The 17523-nt window shown below is 35.8% G+C and overlaps 1 protein-coding gene and 1 long non-coding RNA gene across 2 annotated transcripts in view; one reads left to right on the forward strand and one right to left on the reverse strand.

Moving 5' to 3' along the window:
- The window catches only part of SMCHD1 (structural maintenance of chromosomes flexible hinge domain containing 1), a 169232-nt gene that overhangs the window by 26575 nt on the left and 125134 nt on the right, over positions 1 to 17523 (reverse strand). The window contains exons 38-44 of the mRNA XM_043558406.1: positions 15831 to 15957; positions 15543 to 15662; positions 14302 to 14387; positions 12127 to 12249; positions 8434 to 8624; positions 6647 to 6756; positions 6114 to 6184 (exon numbers count right to left, since the gene is read on the reverse strand). Of these exons, the coding sequence (XP_043414341.1) occupies positions 6114 to 6184; positions 6647 to 6756; positions 8434 to 8624; positions 12127 to 12249; positions 14302 to 14387; positions 15543 to 15662; positions 15831 to 15957 (828 nt within the window). The remainder of the gene's footprint in view (positions 1 to 6113; positions 6185 to 6646; positions 6757 to 8433; positions 8625 to 12126; positions 12250 to 14301; positions 14388 to 15542; positions 15663 to 15830; positions 15958 to 17523) is intronic.
- Positions 5610 to 8265, forward strand: LOC122470599. Its single transcript, XR_006293952.1, has 2 exons — positions 5610 to 5721; positions 8008 to 8265. It is a non-coding gene; the product is annotated as an uncharacterized LOC122470599 (long non-coding RNA).

A 17523-nucleotide genomic window follows, 5' to 3' on the forward strand; every position in this document is an offset into this window, starting at 1 on the left:
AACGAAACCAAGAGTTGGTTTTTTGAAAAAATAAACAAAATTGACAAACCTCTAGCCAGGCTTCTCAAAAAGAAAAGGGAGATGACCCAAATAGATAAAATCATGAATGAAAATGGAATTATTACAACCAATCCCTCAGAGATACAAATTATCAGGGAATACTATGAAAAATTATATGCCAACAAATTGGACAACCTGGAAGAAATGGACAAATTCCTGAACACCCACACGCTTCCAAAACTCAATCAGGAGGAAATAGAAAGCTTGAACAGACCCATAACCAGCGAAGAAATTGAATCGGTTATCAAAAATCTCCCAACAAATAAGAGTCCAGGACCAGATGGCTTCCCAGGGGAGTTCTACCAGACATTTAAAGCAGAGATAATACCTATCCTTCTCAAGCTATTCCAAGAAATAGAAAGGGAAGGAAAACTTCCAGACTCATTCTATGAAGCCAGTATTACTTTGATTCCTAAACCAGACAGAGACCCAGTAAAAAAAGAGAACTACAGGCCAATATCCCTGATGAATATGGATGCAAAAATTCTCAATAAGATACTAGCAAATCGAATTCAACGGCATATAAAAAGAATTATTCACCATGATCAAGTGGGATTCATTCCTGGGATGCAGGGCTGGTTCAACATTCGCAAATCAATCAACGTGATACATCACATTAACAACAAAAAAGAGAAGAACCATATGATCCTGTCAATCGATGCAGAAAAGGCCTTTGACAAAATCCAGCACCCTTTCTTACTAAAAACCCTTGAGAAAGTCGGGATAGAAGGAACATACTTAAAGATCATAAAAGCCATTTATGAAAAGCCCACAGCTAACATCATCCTCAACGGGGAAAAACTGAGAGCTTTTTCCCTGAGATCAGGAACACGACAAGGATGCCCACTCTCACCGCTGCTGTTTAACATAGTGCTGGAAGTTCTAGCATCAGCAATCAGACAACAAAAGGAAATCAAAGGCATCAAAATTGGCAAAGATGAAGTCAAGCTTTCGCTTTTTGCAGATGACATGATATTATACATGGAAAATCCGATAGACTCCACCAAAAGTCTGCTAGAACTGATACAGGAATTCAGCAAAGTTGCAGGATACAAAATCAATGTACAGAAATCAGTTGCATTCTTATACACTAACAATGAAGCAACAGAAAGACAAATAAAGAAACTGATCCCATTCACAATTGCACCAAGAAGCATAAAATACCTAGGAATAAATCTAACCAAAGATGTAAAGGATCTGTATGCTGAAAACTATAGAAAGCTTATGAAGGTAATTGAAGAAGATTTAAAGAAATGGAAAGACATTCCCTGCTCATGGATTGGAAAAATAAATATTGTCAAAATGTCAATACTACCCAAAGCTATCTACACATTCAATGTGTAGATATCAAAATATCAAAATTGCACCAGCATTCTTCTCGAAACTAGAACAAGCCATCCTAAAATTCATATGGAACCACAAAAGGCCCCGAATAGCCAAAGGAATTTTGAAGAAGACCAAAGCAGGAGGCATCACAATCCCAGACTTTAGCCTCTACTACAAAGCTGTCATCATCAAGACAGCATGGTATTGGCACAAAAACAGACACATAGACCAATGGAATAGAATAGAAACCCCAGAACTAGACCCACAAACGTATGGCCAACTCATCTTTGACAAAGCAGGAAAGAACATCCAATGGAAAAAAGACAGTCTCTTTAACAAATGGTGCTGGGAGAACTGGACAGCAACATGCAGAAGGTTGAAACTAGACCACTTTCTCACACCATTCGCAAAAATAAACTCAAAATGGATAAAGGACCTAAATGTGAGACAGGAAACCATCAAAACCTTAGAGGAGAAAGCAGGAAAAGACCTCTCTGACCTCAGCCGTAGCAATCTCTTACTCGACACATCACCAAAGGCAAGGGAATTAAAAGCAAAAGTGAATTACTGGGACCTTATGAAGATAAAAAGCTTCTGCACAGCACAGGAAACAACCAACAAAACTAAAAGGCAACCAACGGAATGGGAAAAGATATTTGCAAATGACATATCGGACAAAGGGCTAGTCTCTAAAATCTATAAAGAGCTCACCAAACTCCACACCCGAAAAACAAATAACCCAGTGAAGAAATGGGCAGAAAACATGAATAGACACTTCTCTAAAGAAGACATCTGGATGGCCAACAGGCATATGAACAGATGCTCAAGGTCGCTCCTCATCAGGGAAATAGAAATCAAAACCACACTCAGGTATCACCTCACGCCAGTCAGAGTGGCCAAAATGAACAAATCAGGAGACTAGATGCTGGAGAGGATGTGGAGAAACGGGAACCCTCTTGCACTGTTGGTGGGAATGCAAATTGGTGCAGCCGCTCTGGAAAGCAGTGTGGAGGTTCCTCAGAAAATTAAAAATAGACCTACCCTATGACCCAGCAATAGCAATGCTAGGAATTTATCGAAGGGATACAGGAGTACTGATGCATAGGGCCACTTGTACCCCAATGTTCATAGCAGCACTCTCAACAATAGCCAAATTATGGAAAGAGCCTAAATGTCCATCAACTGATGAATGGATAAAGAAATTGTGGTTTATATACACAATGGAATATTACATGGCAATGAGAAAAAATGAAATATGGCCTTTTGTAGCAACGTGGATGGAACTGGAGAGTGTGATGCTAAGTGAGATAAGCCATACAGAGAGAGACAGATACCATATGTTTTCACTCTTAGGTGGATCCTGAGAAACTTAACAGAAACTCATGGGGGGGAGGAAGAAAAAAAAAAAAGAGGTTAGAGTGGAAGAGAGCCAAAGCATAAGAGACTCTTAAAAACTGAGAACAAACTGAGGGTTGATGGGGGGTGGGAGGGAGGGGAGGGTGCGTGATGGGTATTGAGGAGGGCACCTTTTGGGATGAGCACTGGGTGTTGTATGGAAACCAATTGGTCAATAAATTTCATATATATTTAAAAAAAAAATGAAAAGCCATCCTTCAGAGACTTCTCATTTAGAAAGTGAGAGCATATCATCTCTAAGGTACCCATGATTCTAGAATACACTATTTGTAGATACTGGCTAGTATTTTAAACTGGCCTCTGTTTTCTCTTACATAATTGCAAATATTCTTTAAAAAAATTTTTTTTCAACGTTTATTTATTTTTGGGACAGAGAGAGACAGAGCATGAATGGGGGAAGGGCAGAGAGAGAGGGAGACACAGAATCGGAAACAGGCTCCAGGCTCTGAGCCATCAGCCCAGAGCCCAACGCGGGGCTCGAACTCACAGACCGCAAGATCGTGACCTGGCTGAAGTCGGACGCTTAACCGACTGCACCACCCACGCGCCCCTAATTGCAAATATTCTTATTCATTTTCAGTTATAGTAATCTGAGAGCCTATAATGTTTTTCATACATGTTTACTACCTGGTATTTCCGAACTCCTAACACTATACTTACTAAACTTAATACTTCTTTTGTATCAAAGAATTCAAGACCTCTGGATCTCAGATACAGACAGAACTTTCCTTTACTGGAATTTTACCATATTCCAGGCTCTTAGCTTAATGCTTTATGTGCATTATTTTATTCAATCTCTGGAAGTGCCCTTTGAAAAACTATCCTTCAGGTTTCCTTTTTTATAAGTAAAACTTAAAAGTAATATAGAAGTGATAATCCTTAGCACATCCAACAGTAGACAACATATTCTTTCAGTTTGTTTAAAGTAACACAAAAATATTTTTAAATTAACTAAAACTTTTTTTGAGTATAGCTGACACATATTACATTAGTTTCAAGCTACAACATAGTGATTCGACATCTCTATATGTTATGCTGTGCTAACCATAAGTGTAGCTACCATCTGTCATCATACATCGCTATCACAATATAACAGACTAAATTCCCTCTGATGTCTTTTAATCCCATAGTTTATTCATTCCATAACTGGAAGTCTGTATCTCCCACTCCTCTCTACTCATTTTTCCCTTCCCCTCACCACCATAAGCTTATTCTTTAAGACAGTAACATCTTACACATAATTTTGCAACTTTTCAACAAAATATATTTTATACATCTTCCTTGTTAGGAGAAGGAAATTTATTATATTCTTTTTAACAGCAACATACACTCTACTGTATACATTACTATAATGGAATTGCCCAATTTTAAATGATGGACATTTAAGACTGTTTCCAAAGTTTCCCGTTTTAAATTCTTTTAATACCCTAATAAATATTCTTGTACACATCTTCATATACTTGTGGGAGTGTGTCTGTAAGATAAATTATTTTAACACTTTGTGATGGTATAAAGATGGCTGCAAATTCTTTGCCCCTTCTCCCATGGAGAAGGGAGAGTCTATTCCCACCTCCCCACCTACCCCCTTGGATCTGGGCTGGCCAGATTCTGAGCTATGAAATGTACTTTCTGAGGATGGGACTTAAGAGACCTACAGCTTCTGTCTTAACTGCTTGGAACACCCCTTCTTGGAACCCAGATGCCATTTGAAAAAACCCAAGCAGTCACAAGAAGAGACTCACATGAAAAGACCCACGTGTGTCAGCCTACAGCCCCAGCTGAGTGCCCAGCCAGCAGCCAGTATCAACTAGTCAGTATGAGTAGGAGATAAAGTAGGAACTAATTTCAAGGAAATTAATAATAATAAGGGAAATAAGAAAATAAAAATAATTTCAATGAAATATTTCTAACCCTGGACATGCTAGGTGATTTTTCATCTCCAGCCTGCTCAGTAACCAAAATGTTCTTCAAAAAGAAATGAAGAACCTCAGAACAAAGATCAAACCCAGTGCCTCGCCAGTAAAATGTATCCTAAGGGTCAAAATGAAATTAAAGATGTCCCTTTGTTAAGACCTCAGATATAAGGCCCTGCTTCCTAGATTCTTAGGTAGACAAAGGGGTTTCTTAAAAAAAAAATTTTTTTTTTAAATAGGTCCACGTCCAGCATGGAGCCCAATGTGGGGCTTGAATTCACAACCCTGAGATCAAGACCTGAGCTGAGATTGAGAGTTGGATGGCTAACTGACTGAGCCACCCAGACACCCCTAAAAATTCTTAATGGCATTATACCACAACACCCTGGGGTGGCAGTTTGAGAACAGTGACAACAGAAGATAGTGCCAGCTGAGCCTCTGACCAGACTCGGCTGAATTCCCAGAAAGTAACCAGCACCAACTGCCAGCTGTGTGAGTGAGGCACTCTGGAGTTCCCACCATCCCAAGTGTAACTAGACAACACTCCAACTAGCTAACACTATTTGGAGACACCCACAGAGACCTGAAAACTAATATGTTGTTATTGTTTAAAGCTACTAACCTTTGCAGTGCTTGCTAGGTAGCAATAGATAACTGAAACATTTATATTGCCAAACTGCCCTTCAAACGTGTTATAGATGGAATTGTGTCCCTCAAAGTTCCTATGTTAATGTCTTAACCCCTCAGGTCCTCAAATGTGATCTTACTTGAAGATAGCGTCTTTATAGAAGTCATCAAATTAAAATGAGGTTATAAGGTTGGGCCCATAATCCAATAAGTGGTGTCTCTATAAGAAGGGGACATAGATACGCATGGATGTGAAGAAACACAGGGAGGACTATCCACAAACCAAGGAAGGAGGCCTGAAATAGATCCTTTCCTCACAGCCCTCACAAAGAATCGATACTGCCCACACTTTGAATTTGGATTTCAAGCCTCTGGAAGTGTAAGTCAATGAATTTCTATTGTTTAAGCTTCTTAGTCTGTGGTACTTTGTCAAAGCAGCCCTAACAATAAGAGCTCCATCAAATTACATTTCCACAAACATTACCTGAGAATACTTTTTCCAATACCATCATCAACAGCAGATACTAGTTTTGAGATAATTTCAAATCCCCCAAACATGTCTCATTTTAATTTGTATCCTGGCCCATTCATTCACATACTGTGCCCAGTTTTATGCTGCTTGTCAATTTGCAGGATTTAAATTGGTTTTGAAAAGGTTAGTCATCTGAACATTATCACAAAATTATTCCTATATAGGGCCTTAAAATGTAAAACTTTAAAAACACACATTAAAAGTAGAGCTAGAAATTAAAAAAAAATTCAAATACATACCTCTTTTCTGTAATGATTGGCAGCATCCAAATTATCCAAAATAATGGTGTCTCCTAACAGCATACCAAATACTAAAAAAGTTCAATAAATTTTTTAAATTATGATATCTTTGGTCATATTAAAATGCTGGCATACAAAATTTTCTTAGAATGCTGACATCAAAATTTTACCCCTCTAACAAGAAAAAAAAAAGAGAATTAAATATTAATAAAACTAGAACTTATAAAAAAATAAATAACGTAAATTTCCATAACCAGTAATTTGTATATCTGTATCATAAGTCTTAACATCTGTATTATAAAGTCACTATAGGAGCACCTGGGTGGCTCAGTCAGTTGAGTGTCCAACCTCAGATCAGGTCATGATCTCACAGTTTGTAAGTTAGAGCCCCATGCTCGGCTCTTCGCTGATGGTGTGGAGCCTACTACCTCGGATTCTCTATCTTCCTCTCTGTGCCTACCACCCCCCTCACCCCCCCACTCTCTCTCAAAAATAAATAAAGTTAAAAAAAAAAAATTCACAATTTCCTTTACCTGTTTCACAATGTTCTACGTTGTCTGGAAATGTTAACAAATCTCGGGCAAAGACTGGATCTCCAATGGGTTTAAAATACAATTTTCCATTTCGGTAATGAGGTAGAGGTCTGAATGAAAAGAAATTAAATACTAAAGCAAATATATATTTTTAATTAAAAAACATAATATGAAAAGCATATGTATACGTTGCTTATCATTATTGTGGTCATTTAAATCAATTCCTTATCCACAAGTGACACTCCTAAATGATTAACTATGAGAATAATATATACTATATAAGAATATCTGTTTAGTTTTATCGGTGCTATTAAAATCAATATAAACTGCTGTTGGGTTTAACAAGGAAAAAAGAAAAGCAGCCTCAAAAGTTGCCCCTAAATGAGATGACTATTTCATGTGGAGAGTGGCCCTAACACGGATGGGGAAAGAGGCAAGGCCCAAGACAGAGACCCATGTGAGGGAGGGAGATCGAGTACTCTTGCTCCCTGTCCTTTCCATACAGGATACAGAATGAGCAACGGCAGCCCAGAGAGAACAATGAGATTCAAGAGATGGAGGCTAACTAGACTGTCATGACCTTTCCCTTACACATAGGTGCTGGTTTTCTCAAATGTTGAAAGTAGGAGCACTGCAGGGTAGGGGTGGCTCTAGGAGCTAGTTATGAACTCTATCTGAGTAAGAGGCACAATACCAGGAATGGAGAGAATAACTAGCTTCTAATGCAAACATTAGCCGCAAATACCAAATTCATACTTTCCCCTAAGTCAAATATTAACTTGGTCTTCACAGATTCTGCAGACAAAAGAAGCCCTCCTAAAGGAAAAATTATTCATACAAAAAGTATTACCCTCAATGAACACAGGAATTACTGGATTTCCTGTGTTGTTTAAAATGAGTACTGACAAGTAGCGAAGTGGGAGATTTTAAAAGCAGACAGATTTGAGTTCAAATTCTGGTTGTTTCCTCAAACCATTTTTAGATTACAAAATGAAATTAATAGGTTAGTTTAATAACATTCATATATAATATTAATAGAGGTCCCATTCTCCGTCAAGTCCCTATTCCTACCCAATTGTACAACTTTGTTTATAAGTCTGAGAAAATTATTCATTAATACTCCATTATACATTTTACTTTGTTTTGTTACCATTTCCTTCTAGTCTTTTAAGCTCAAAATCAGAGTACACATAAAGTATTTTTAAATTTAGATAAAAAATGCCTAACTGGTTTGCATAGTTATTCCTTAAAAACATACTTTGAAAAGTAAATGAGGAAGTAATTAAAAAAACTAGATTTATATTAAAATAATAATACAACATTCTAACTAGTCTTTTACATTTCAACTTTGCTATTGGCAGTTCCAATGCAGACCTTCTCTACCTAAATGATGACTGCTTATCTTCACAGGACATAAACAGGACAAAAGACATGAATCTACACTCCTACTCCAAATAAAAGAGTTTTCTATTTCATCAATGATATTGACATCCTTCCTGTTACAAAAGCCAAAAACTTGCTTTGGATTTGTGTGTGCATGTGTGACTTATACACAAATAACATTTAATTGGCAAATTAAACATGCCTGGCATATTTGATTAAATTCACTGCAATACTCATCTTAATGAAGTATACTCATTTGTAACGAAGATAAAAATAATCTAGTTAATGTGGGTCACTGCTCAGTTTGTTTTAGGCATCTTTTACAGAAACCATTTCAAAATTAAGCACTTTGATAACAGAAAAGTGATTTCAGAAAAAAAACATTACTCCCACTTTTTTCTAACCTTTTCCAATCTGGAAGAGTCTTCTTATAAATAGAATCAAGGGGCAACACCTGCTGACGACCTTGGGTTTCATCATAGATACGACGTGCAGCATCGGTGGTCAGGGTGACAACACAGTCCATGTCACTCGCCAGATGCCAAGAAATAACCATTGCGGCTCTGTCATCTTCAATTTGTGCCAGGTGTGCAATCTACAACCCATTTTTTAAAAATCAGGTAAAAAACTTTTAAATATATAAAAATTTGATATTAAGTATTTTAAAAACCCACATCTAAACAGAAAAAACTTTTCTGAAATACTCACATGAAAATTCTCAAACTATAAAAGCTTACTGGCTTAAATAGTTAACAGTCTATGCTGCTATTACATTTTGGAAAAACTGTTTCACAGAGTAAACTCCTGTAAACTTTGCAAATGAGCAAGGAAAAAATACTTAGAATGTTATTAGCTAATTAATGATATATATGATACCTTCACTACTGGGATAGATCTTAATTGATAAAATAACCATAAAATAATATACACATATGAAGGATTAAGATTCAACTAAACATAAATATAGTTATACATCACATACCCTTCTAAGTAGACACCTCACTCCAAAATACAGTATTTCTTTCAGAAAACAAATCTAAATGTCACAAATAAGAATCGTTTCTTCTGCTTATAAGAACACACTGGAACTTAGAATAAACTTACTTTCCTATTTACAAATACTTCAGTATTTGTACATTCTTCTTTTTTAACTTTTTTTTAAATGTTTTTATTTATTTTTGAAGGAGAGAGAGAGACAGAGCATGAACAGGGAGGAGCAGAGAGAGAGAGGGAGACACAGAATTCGAAGCAGGCTCCAGGCTCTAAGCTGTCAGCACAAAGACCGAAGCGGGGCTCGAACCCATAAACTGTGAGATCATTACCTGAGCCAAGCCGGACGCTCAACTGACTGAGCCACCCAGGCGCCCCTAGTTACAAACATTCTTGCTCAAAGTCCAACAAGATTGAAATTTTGAGGCCAGTTTCAAAACCTCATTCACTGCATCGTTATGGTAGCATCTATCCTTTACTCTTACCTGACCAGGTTGCAAAAACATGCCGTAGCAATGAAAATGTCCTGTCATTGTTAGAAACATCACAATGTCTACTCTTGTATTCCAATCCTCTAAGTTAGTGGAATAAAGGTAAGAGAGATATGCAAAGAAACTAGTACATGTAAATGAAGATTTAAATAAATGTTCTAACAAACAAAGGAAGGATTAGAAGAGGCAAATCAAAGTAAGTGACCTCATTCTACTTGTGACCACATGAGTGAGGACAGGTGCCCATTCTGTGGTTGTTCTACAAGTACCCTGATCTTCTAATTGGGTTATTTCTTAATAAAGATATAATTGGAAGTTCTCACTAGGCTCCTTAACAATACACTTTCTTCTTAAACTTTCAGGTGATGTGAAGTATATATAGGATTTTCTTTTCCAAAAACACAATCCTGTAGAAAACACGAACCATTTTTACTTGTGTACCATATACAGTGTTCTGTTCATTCAAGCTTTAACTATTTTTCAGCTCTTTTAAGCCCACCCTAGCCATTTTTCATGGATGTCATGACTTCTTTCTCAGGAATGGGAGATGAATGGCACTTAAAAGAAAAGACAGACGGGATTTCAAGGTATTTGGAATTCAGGAGAAGAAGACTAAAACATCCAAGTTAACTAAGGTATTCACAATTACAAAAATAAACACATTATAAAGTCTAGGTGAAAAATCTCTTGTCCCTTACTATATTCCATAATTATTAATTCTAGTTTAGAATTATACCAGAATAAATACAAGAATTTTTTTTTTTCCTAGAGGAATCAAGGAAGATTAAGCATGATATGGAGGGAGTAGAAATTTTTCTCTTGATGGTTAGGAGAGGACTTGTATTCTGAGAAGCCAAAGGAGAAATTATGTAAAATGAGATTTCAAAGGTTCTCCCAGATTTTTAAGATCTGTGATGAGAAATATTTGAATGGAAGACTAAAATATATTTATTCTGTTGAAATTTATTTTATGCTTTGATAAAAATCTTACCTATTGAGCAATAATTTTGTATCACATAACCACTGAATGTGTGGACTGTTAGCCTAACATTTAGACTAAGCTTAAATTGTAGGACTGCTTCTTCTACAAAGACAACCTCTTTCTATAAATTCTTTAAATGGGTTCTGAGGAATAACAACTTTAAAAAATATAAATCAGAATCCTGTTTTCTAATTTACGAATTTATAACTTAGTTTTTCAATTTTCATATTTTGGATTTAAGTAATAATGCAACACATTAATGGCAGTGCTACCATTACTGGTTTAGGTAGTACACACAGCTACACACTTTGAGAGTAACCATCACCCTTTCTTTTCACTGTGTAGTTGGCTTGTGGTGCTAGGAAACTGTTTATAAAGAAACTACAATGGGCTTTGGAGTCAGAAAAACCTTGGTTTACGTCTAAGGTCTGCCTCTTACTAACTATATATTGACAATTAAATTCCTGAACTTCAATATCCTCATGCAAAACCTAGAAATACTATAAAAAACTCATATAGTGGTTGCAAAAGTAGTATGATGCACACAGGCATAAAGAACACTGATTAACATCCAGACTTTGGAGACAGACTCTGCCTGGATTTGAGCCCATGCTCTGCCGCTTACCCACATGTAATGTAACCTTGAGCAAGTTTTTTTTTAATCTCTCTACCTCAGTTTCAGTTTCCTCAATTTTATTTATTTATTTTTTAACGTTTATTTATTTTTGAGAGACAGAAAAAGACAGAGCATGAATGGGGGAGGAGCAGAGAAGAGAGGGAGACACAGAATCTGAAGTAGGCTCCAGGCTCTGAGCTATTAGCACAGAGCCTGATGTGGAGCTCAAACCCATGAACTGCAAGGTCATGACCCAAGCCGAAGTAGGACGCCTAACCAACTGAGCCCACTCAGGTGCCCCTCAGTTTCCTCACTTTTAAAACAGAGGTAAAAGCAGAAAGGAGAGATGCATATGAAATGGAAAAGTTCAACAAGTAAAACACAAATACGTAATAACACCACAAACCTTAACATCATTAAAAACTAAAGGTGTTGGGGACATCTACAAGAAAAACTTTCTACAAAACAGAATGTTGAGGATTGAATAATCAAAAGATAAAAATGAAAATACAATTCATTTGACAAAAGGAAAAACCAAAGAGGCAAAGAATTAAAGAAGGATGGAACTCTTTTGGCAGCAATTATGTATGAGGTTTTCTGCTATTGTTTTTTAAATTCTAGGAGCACCCCAGAATTCACTAACATTATTAGACTGAGAGAAATTCTTACCTTTTTCTTTTGTTGTCTCACTGAGGTTTGAGTCACATGAAAAGGTCTTGGCTACCTATAAGGTCATCTGACATGAAAGCGTCTCTAAGCAGGTAACAAGCCTCGGACTGAGACATACTAATTTCTGCCACAGCCCTCAAAGGTAAGAATTATGGAATTCCACAATTAGGAATTATGCCAGTTTTGAATTCCGCCAAATCACTATTATGGTAATGAGAACAAGTAATTTATGGGAACACATTAAAAAGTACAAAAAAACCTGACACTTTTTATTATGATGTTACTTTAAAACACATTTTAAACATAACATAATAAAATGTACTGCCTCTTAAAAGGCTTAAACACAAACCTTTCCCAAAACATCTCCAGTGGCTTTAGTATAGTTTGGAAGAGTACATGATCTTCTAGGTTTTTTCCTCAGTTCTTCCTGTTCTGATAGTTTTCTTTTCAAAAGTGCTTCAATGTGCGGCATCTGTAATTTGTAAAGAAAAATTAACTATAAGACCAATTACTCCAGTACCAGACATCCCAGAATGACAGCAGAGAAAAATCAACAATCTGGACAACTCAAGAACATAAAGTCATTAAACAGGCATTAATTTAAAAGAATGTGGCTCAATCCCAGACTTTAGCCTCTACTACAAAGCTGTAATCATCAAGACAGCATGGTATTGGCACAAAAACAGACACATAGACCAATGGAATAGAATAGAAACCCCAGAACTAGACCCACAAACGTATGGCCAACTCATCTTTGACAAAGCAGGAAAGAACATCCAATGGAAAAAAGACAGTCTCTTTAACAAATGGTGCTGGGAGAACTGGACAGCAACATGCAGAAGGTTGAAACTAGACCACTTTCTCACACCATTCACAAAAATAAACTCAAAATGGATAAAGGACCTGAATGGGAGACAGGAAACCATCAAAACCTTAGAGGAGAGCAGGAAAAGACCTCTCTGACCTCAGCCGTAGCAATCTCTTACTCGACACATCACCAAAGGCAAGGGAATTAAAAGCAAAAGTGAATTACTGGGACCTTATGAAGATAAAAAGCTTCTGCACAGCACAGGAAACAACCAACAAAACTAAAAGGCAACCAACGGAATGGGAAAAGATATTCGCAAATGACATATCGGACAAGGGGCTAGTATCCAAAATCTATAAAGAGCTCACCAAACTCCACACCCGAAAAACAAATAACCCAGTGAAGAAATGGGCAGAAAACATGAATAGACACTTCTCTAAAGAAGACATCTGGATGGCCAACAGGCATATGAACAGATGCTCAAGGTCGCTCCTCATCAGGGAAATAGAAATCAAAACCACACTCAGGTATCACCTCACGCCAGTCAGAGTGGCCAAAATGAACAAATCAGGAGACTATAGATGCTGGAGAGGACGTGGAGAAACGGGAACCCTCTTGCACTGTTGGTGGGAATGCAAATTGGTGCAGCCGCTCTGGAAAGCAGTGTGGAGGTTCCTCAGAAAATTAAAAATAGACCTACCCTATGACCCAGCAATAGCACTGCTAGGAATTTATCCAAGGGATACAGGAGCACTGATGCATAGGGGCACTTGTACCCCAATGTTCATAGCAGCACTCTCAACAATAGCCAAATTATGGAAAGAGCCTAAATGTCCATCAACTGATGAATGGATAAAGAAATTGTGGTTTATATACGCAATGGAATATTACGTGGCAATGAGAAACAATGAAATATGGCCTTTTGTAGCAACGTGGATGGAACTGGAGAGTGTGATGCTAAGTGAAATAAGCCATACAGAGAAAGACAGATACCATATGGTTTCACTCTTATGTGGATCCTGAGAAACTTAACAGGAACCCATGGGGGAGGGGAAGGAAAAAAAAAAAAAGAGGTTAGAATGGGAGAGAGCCAAAGCATAAGAGACTCTTAAAAACTGAGAACAAACTGAGGGTTGATGGGGGGTGGGAGGGAGGGGAGGGTGGGTGATGGGTATTGAGGAGGGCACCTTTTGGGATGAGCACTGGGTGTTGTATGGAAACCAATATGACAATAAAATTCATATATTGAAAAAAAAAAAAAAGAATGTGGCTACAGAAATGTAAAGCTTCCACTTCACTGACTTTTTTATCTTAGTTAAGAAATTTATAACCTACAATAGGATTTCTCTTTTGTTACACACAAAGAAACAGAAGTTTAAAAAAAACCCTATTGTCATGTTCTCTCATTTTCTTTGCCACCACATATACTGGTTATAACTTATGCAGCCCCTTCAATGCAGTTCTCAAATTGGTGGATTATTAATTTCACTTACTGGGGTCATTACATTAGAAATACAAGTTGCAATTTCTTTGAAAAAAGCATTCTATCATTTTGTTAGTCCTTTTAATGGTTAGTAAGTGATTAGGCTGCAATCCACATGTCTTGGAACCCCTGCAACAAGAGTGCCTACAACATTCTAAATAAAAATGGATGGAAAAAAAAAATTATAGACTAGAATTAAAAAAATTTTTTTTACATATACTTGGAAACTGTACCTGCTGTGTTGTAGGAATGTCAATATTATGTGTTTTTAGTTCAGTTTGCAACTGAGCCTCTTTTAATTTTGCTTCTTCAACTCGGCCTAAAATTAAAAACAAACAAACCTGTATCAATTTGTAATAACCCCCAAAAGACAGTTTTTGAAAAATATTTTCAATCTCTTGTTTTTTTTTCCTTTTTGATTGATGCTAAAGTAAAATATATAGTAACTATTTTAGAAATTCAAAATGAAACGAAGTCTAAAATTAAGATTTGGATCTAATACACAAAAATAAAAAACAAATTCAATAGGGTTATGGAAGATATTATATACTACACAAAAATAAAAAATACACAAAAAACAAATTCAATACGGTTAAGGAAGATATTATATATTAATACTGCAAACTCCAAGTAATCTTAGATAAATCATTTAATTCTAATCCACATGACTATACATAATTTATACATAACTGCCTAAAGGTTGTGACAAGAACCAAATAAGACTTTATAAAAAGAATTTTTACTGCTACTACTGACGTATTACCATCATCCTATTTAGCTCTAAATATCATTCATCTTAGATATACAAAAGTGTGTACTCTGAGGCAGGCAGAACAAATTTGTTGGTTAATGGTTCAACATTTTAATTTTGTAATTAACACAAAGCCAAAAGCTATAGTGAAAAAATAAGACAAATGGAAAAACATAAATGATTCAGCAAATGCCTTATCTTAACAATATTCAAAATTTATTAAAATTGCAGCAAACGTTGTGTGCACTGACTTCTATGTAACTTATGTATTTCTATACAAGTGTGTGCTGCCCTGTACACCTCCATGGTGTGACATACTTCAGATATTTTAAGTAAAATACAAGACTCAAACTAAAAATTAAAATACCTATCACTTCCGCAGTAATAATGTCTTTCAATATCTTTTGCCAGAACCTGAAGCTGGATATAAACATCATTATACGTCAAAAGCCTTAAACTTATAGATTTCTAATAAAAAAAAAAATTTCAAATTTTTATAGGTAAGCAGAATATAAATTTATTTAAAATGATGGAATATATCATCCTAAGACCAAATAACTAATAAGGTGTTATTGCCTTACTTACACCATTGTTGCAGTGTTCTGCAGTTTACTTGTAGTTCAGGAAAGCAAACAATTTTTGTTTCTCATGGTCTCAACTTTCTGCCTTACATTCCCCCAAACCAATTTTTTTTTTATTACCTTTGAATACAAAATGACTTACACTTCATTTCATCAAGAAGCTGTTTGCTGGCTTCAAATAAACTTCTGTACATTATAATATTCTTAGATACCTGGTCCTTTTCTTTTGTAAGTGCTGCCATTTGTTGCTGCTTCTTAACATCTAAGAAAAACATTCAGATGATTTACTTCAAACAATCCTAAAATTGTGACTTTCCCAAAATATGTCATAATTAGAGAACTAAAAAGCACCAGGTTAATGGAAAGCAAAACAAGGTTATCTGAAGAACCACAAGAATAAGAAAAATCCTCTATTTTCCTAAAATCTTACCATTGTAAAACATAAAGGGTAGGATATATGGTTCTAATGTTCTTGATAGAGCAGGTAGCTGAGGCTCAAATATAATAAAATATTCAGTACTATCCCTTCCAGGACTACTTTCTGCCAGCACTAGATTCTGTAAAAAGAAAAAAAAAAAACAGTAAGGAAAAACAAGATTTAAGAATGTATTTGTCAACGTATAAATGTTATGTATCTGTCTTCTATTTCCAAGTGGTAAACGTTCAAGGCAAAAGGCATTGACTGATCCTTAAGATCCATTAAACATTCACTAAAACATCAGCACCACCCAAGACATAAAACTTTTTACCTTTTGGTACTGGTTTGAAAGTCAAATGATCTTATCAATAAATACATTATACAAAAATTATATATAATAGATAATTATAAGAAAAAGTATCTTTTCTTTCAGAACGCAAGTATCAACGGCCACTTACTGTCTTGACCTGCAAAGTCTTCTTGATGCCAACCTTTAAGAAGTTGAAGCAGTGTGAAACAGTTGATGGCATGAAAGTTATAAAAACAATCACAAAGACATGCCCAAAGCCCAATGCTGAGTTTAAGTTACAGCTGTTACCATGGAAGTAGACCCACTAGTCCCAGGTGACCAAAAAAAAGATCCTAAAAAGCTTGAAAGATTTGTTTTCTTTTTAATTATATTTTCATTAATGCACACACAAAAACACTTCTGATATATTTTAGCTTAAGACCATAGCACATAACAATACTGCAAATTATAGTTACCTCCTAAATTATTTATTACATTCTTATAGGAAACAAGGATACTAGCTGTTTCACTAGTAGTTTTACACTACTAGTACAATTCACTGATAGAGAAGTAGAATTTTTAAAAGTTTACATTGGTAAAAATAGTGTAGAAAAATCCATGAAATAAAATTACAAATAAACTACAGATAATAATTTTCTTTCCAAGGAATACAGAATACAAGCCCACCTTTAAACCAAGGCACAATCACACATAATTTCTGAAAATTGTTTTCAATGTATTTACATGAATAGTCGCACAAAAATAAAATACAAGTCACATTTTAAAAGTATATAAACTGAACTTCATAGTTCAGCAGTTGGCTTTTAGCAAGGAGTCTGACTTGTTGATCAATGCAAGTGAATGTCTAGATAGCACTTCGTAAAACTTATGGAATAGTATAGGTATACTACACTATATCCTCTCATCAGGTGAACAATTAATTTGCTTACAAATTTTAAACTAGTATTTATAAATACAGCAAAGAAAATATCTTTATTTCTATGTATGTTCTCTAGAATAATGAGAAACAGAACTCATTAAAAACACTATTTTAATAGGTACTATCAAATTTCCCTTCCAAAAGCCCATCAATTTATCCTCTCATCATTAGAGTGTAAAAATACCTAGTTTCCCTGAGGCTGGCCAACACATAATTATCAAGTTTCCCCCTCCACCCAATGAAATGGATTAAAAAGAACCAGTCATTATTGGTTAGCATGTCTCTGACTGGTGTTAAGGTTATGCTTCTTGTTTATTGGCCCTTTATATTTTCTCTTCCATTAACTGCCTGCTCATATTCTTCAGTGATTTATTTTTCTACTAGATTGTCTTTTTTCTTATTGATTTGCAGGAAGTTCTTAAGGAGATTTAGAAATATGTTTAAGATACCTAACCCAATACTGGTGTGAGTGCACT

The sequence above is a fragment of the Prionailurus bengalensis genome, chromosome D3, assembly GCF_016509475.1.
Source record: "Prionailurus bengalensis isolate Pbe53 chromosome D3, Fcat_Pben_1.1_paternal_pri, whole genome shotgun sequence".
In the NCBI taxonomy this organism is placed as follows: domain Eukaryota; kingdom Metazoa; phylum Chordata; class Mammalia; order Carnivora; family Felidae; genus Prionailurus; species Prionailurus bengalensis.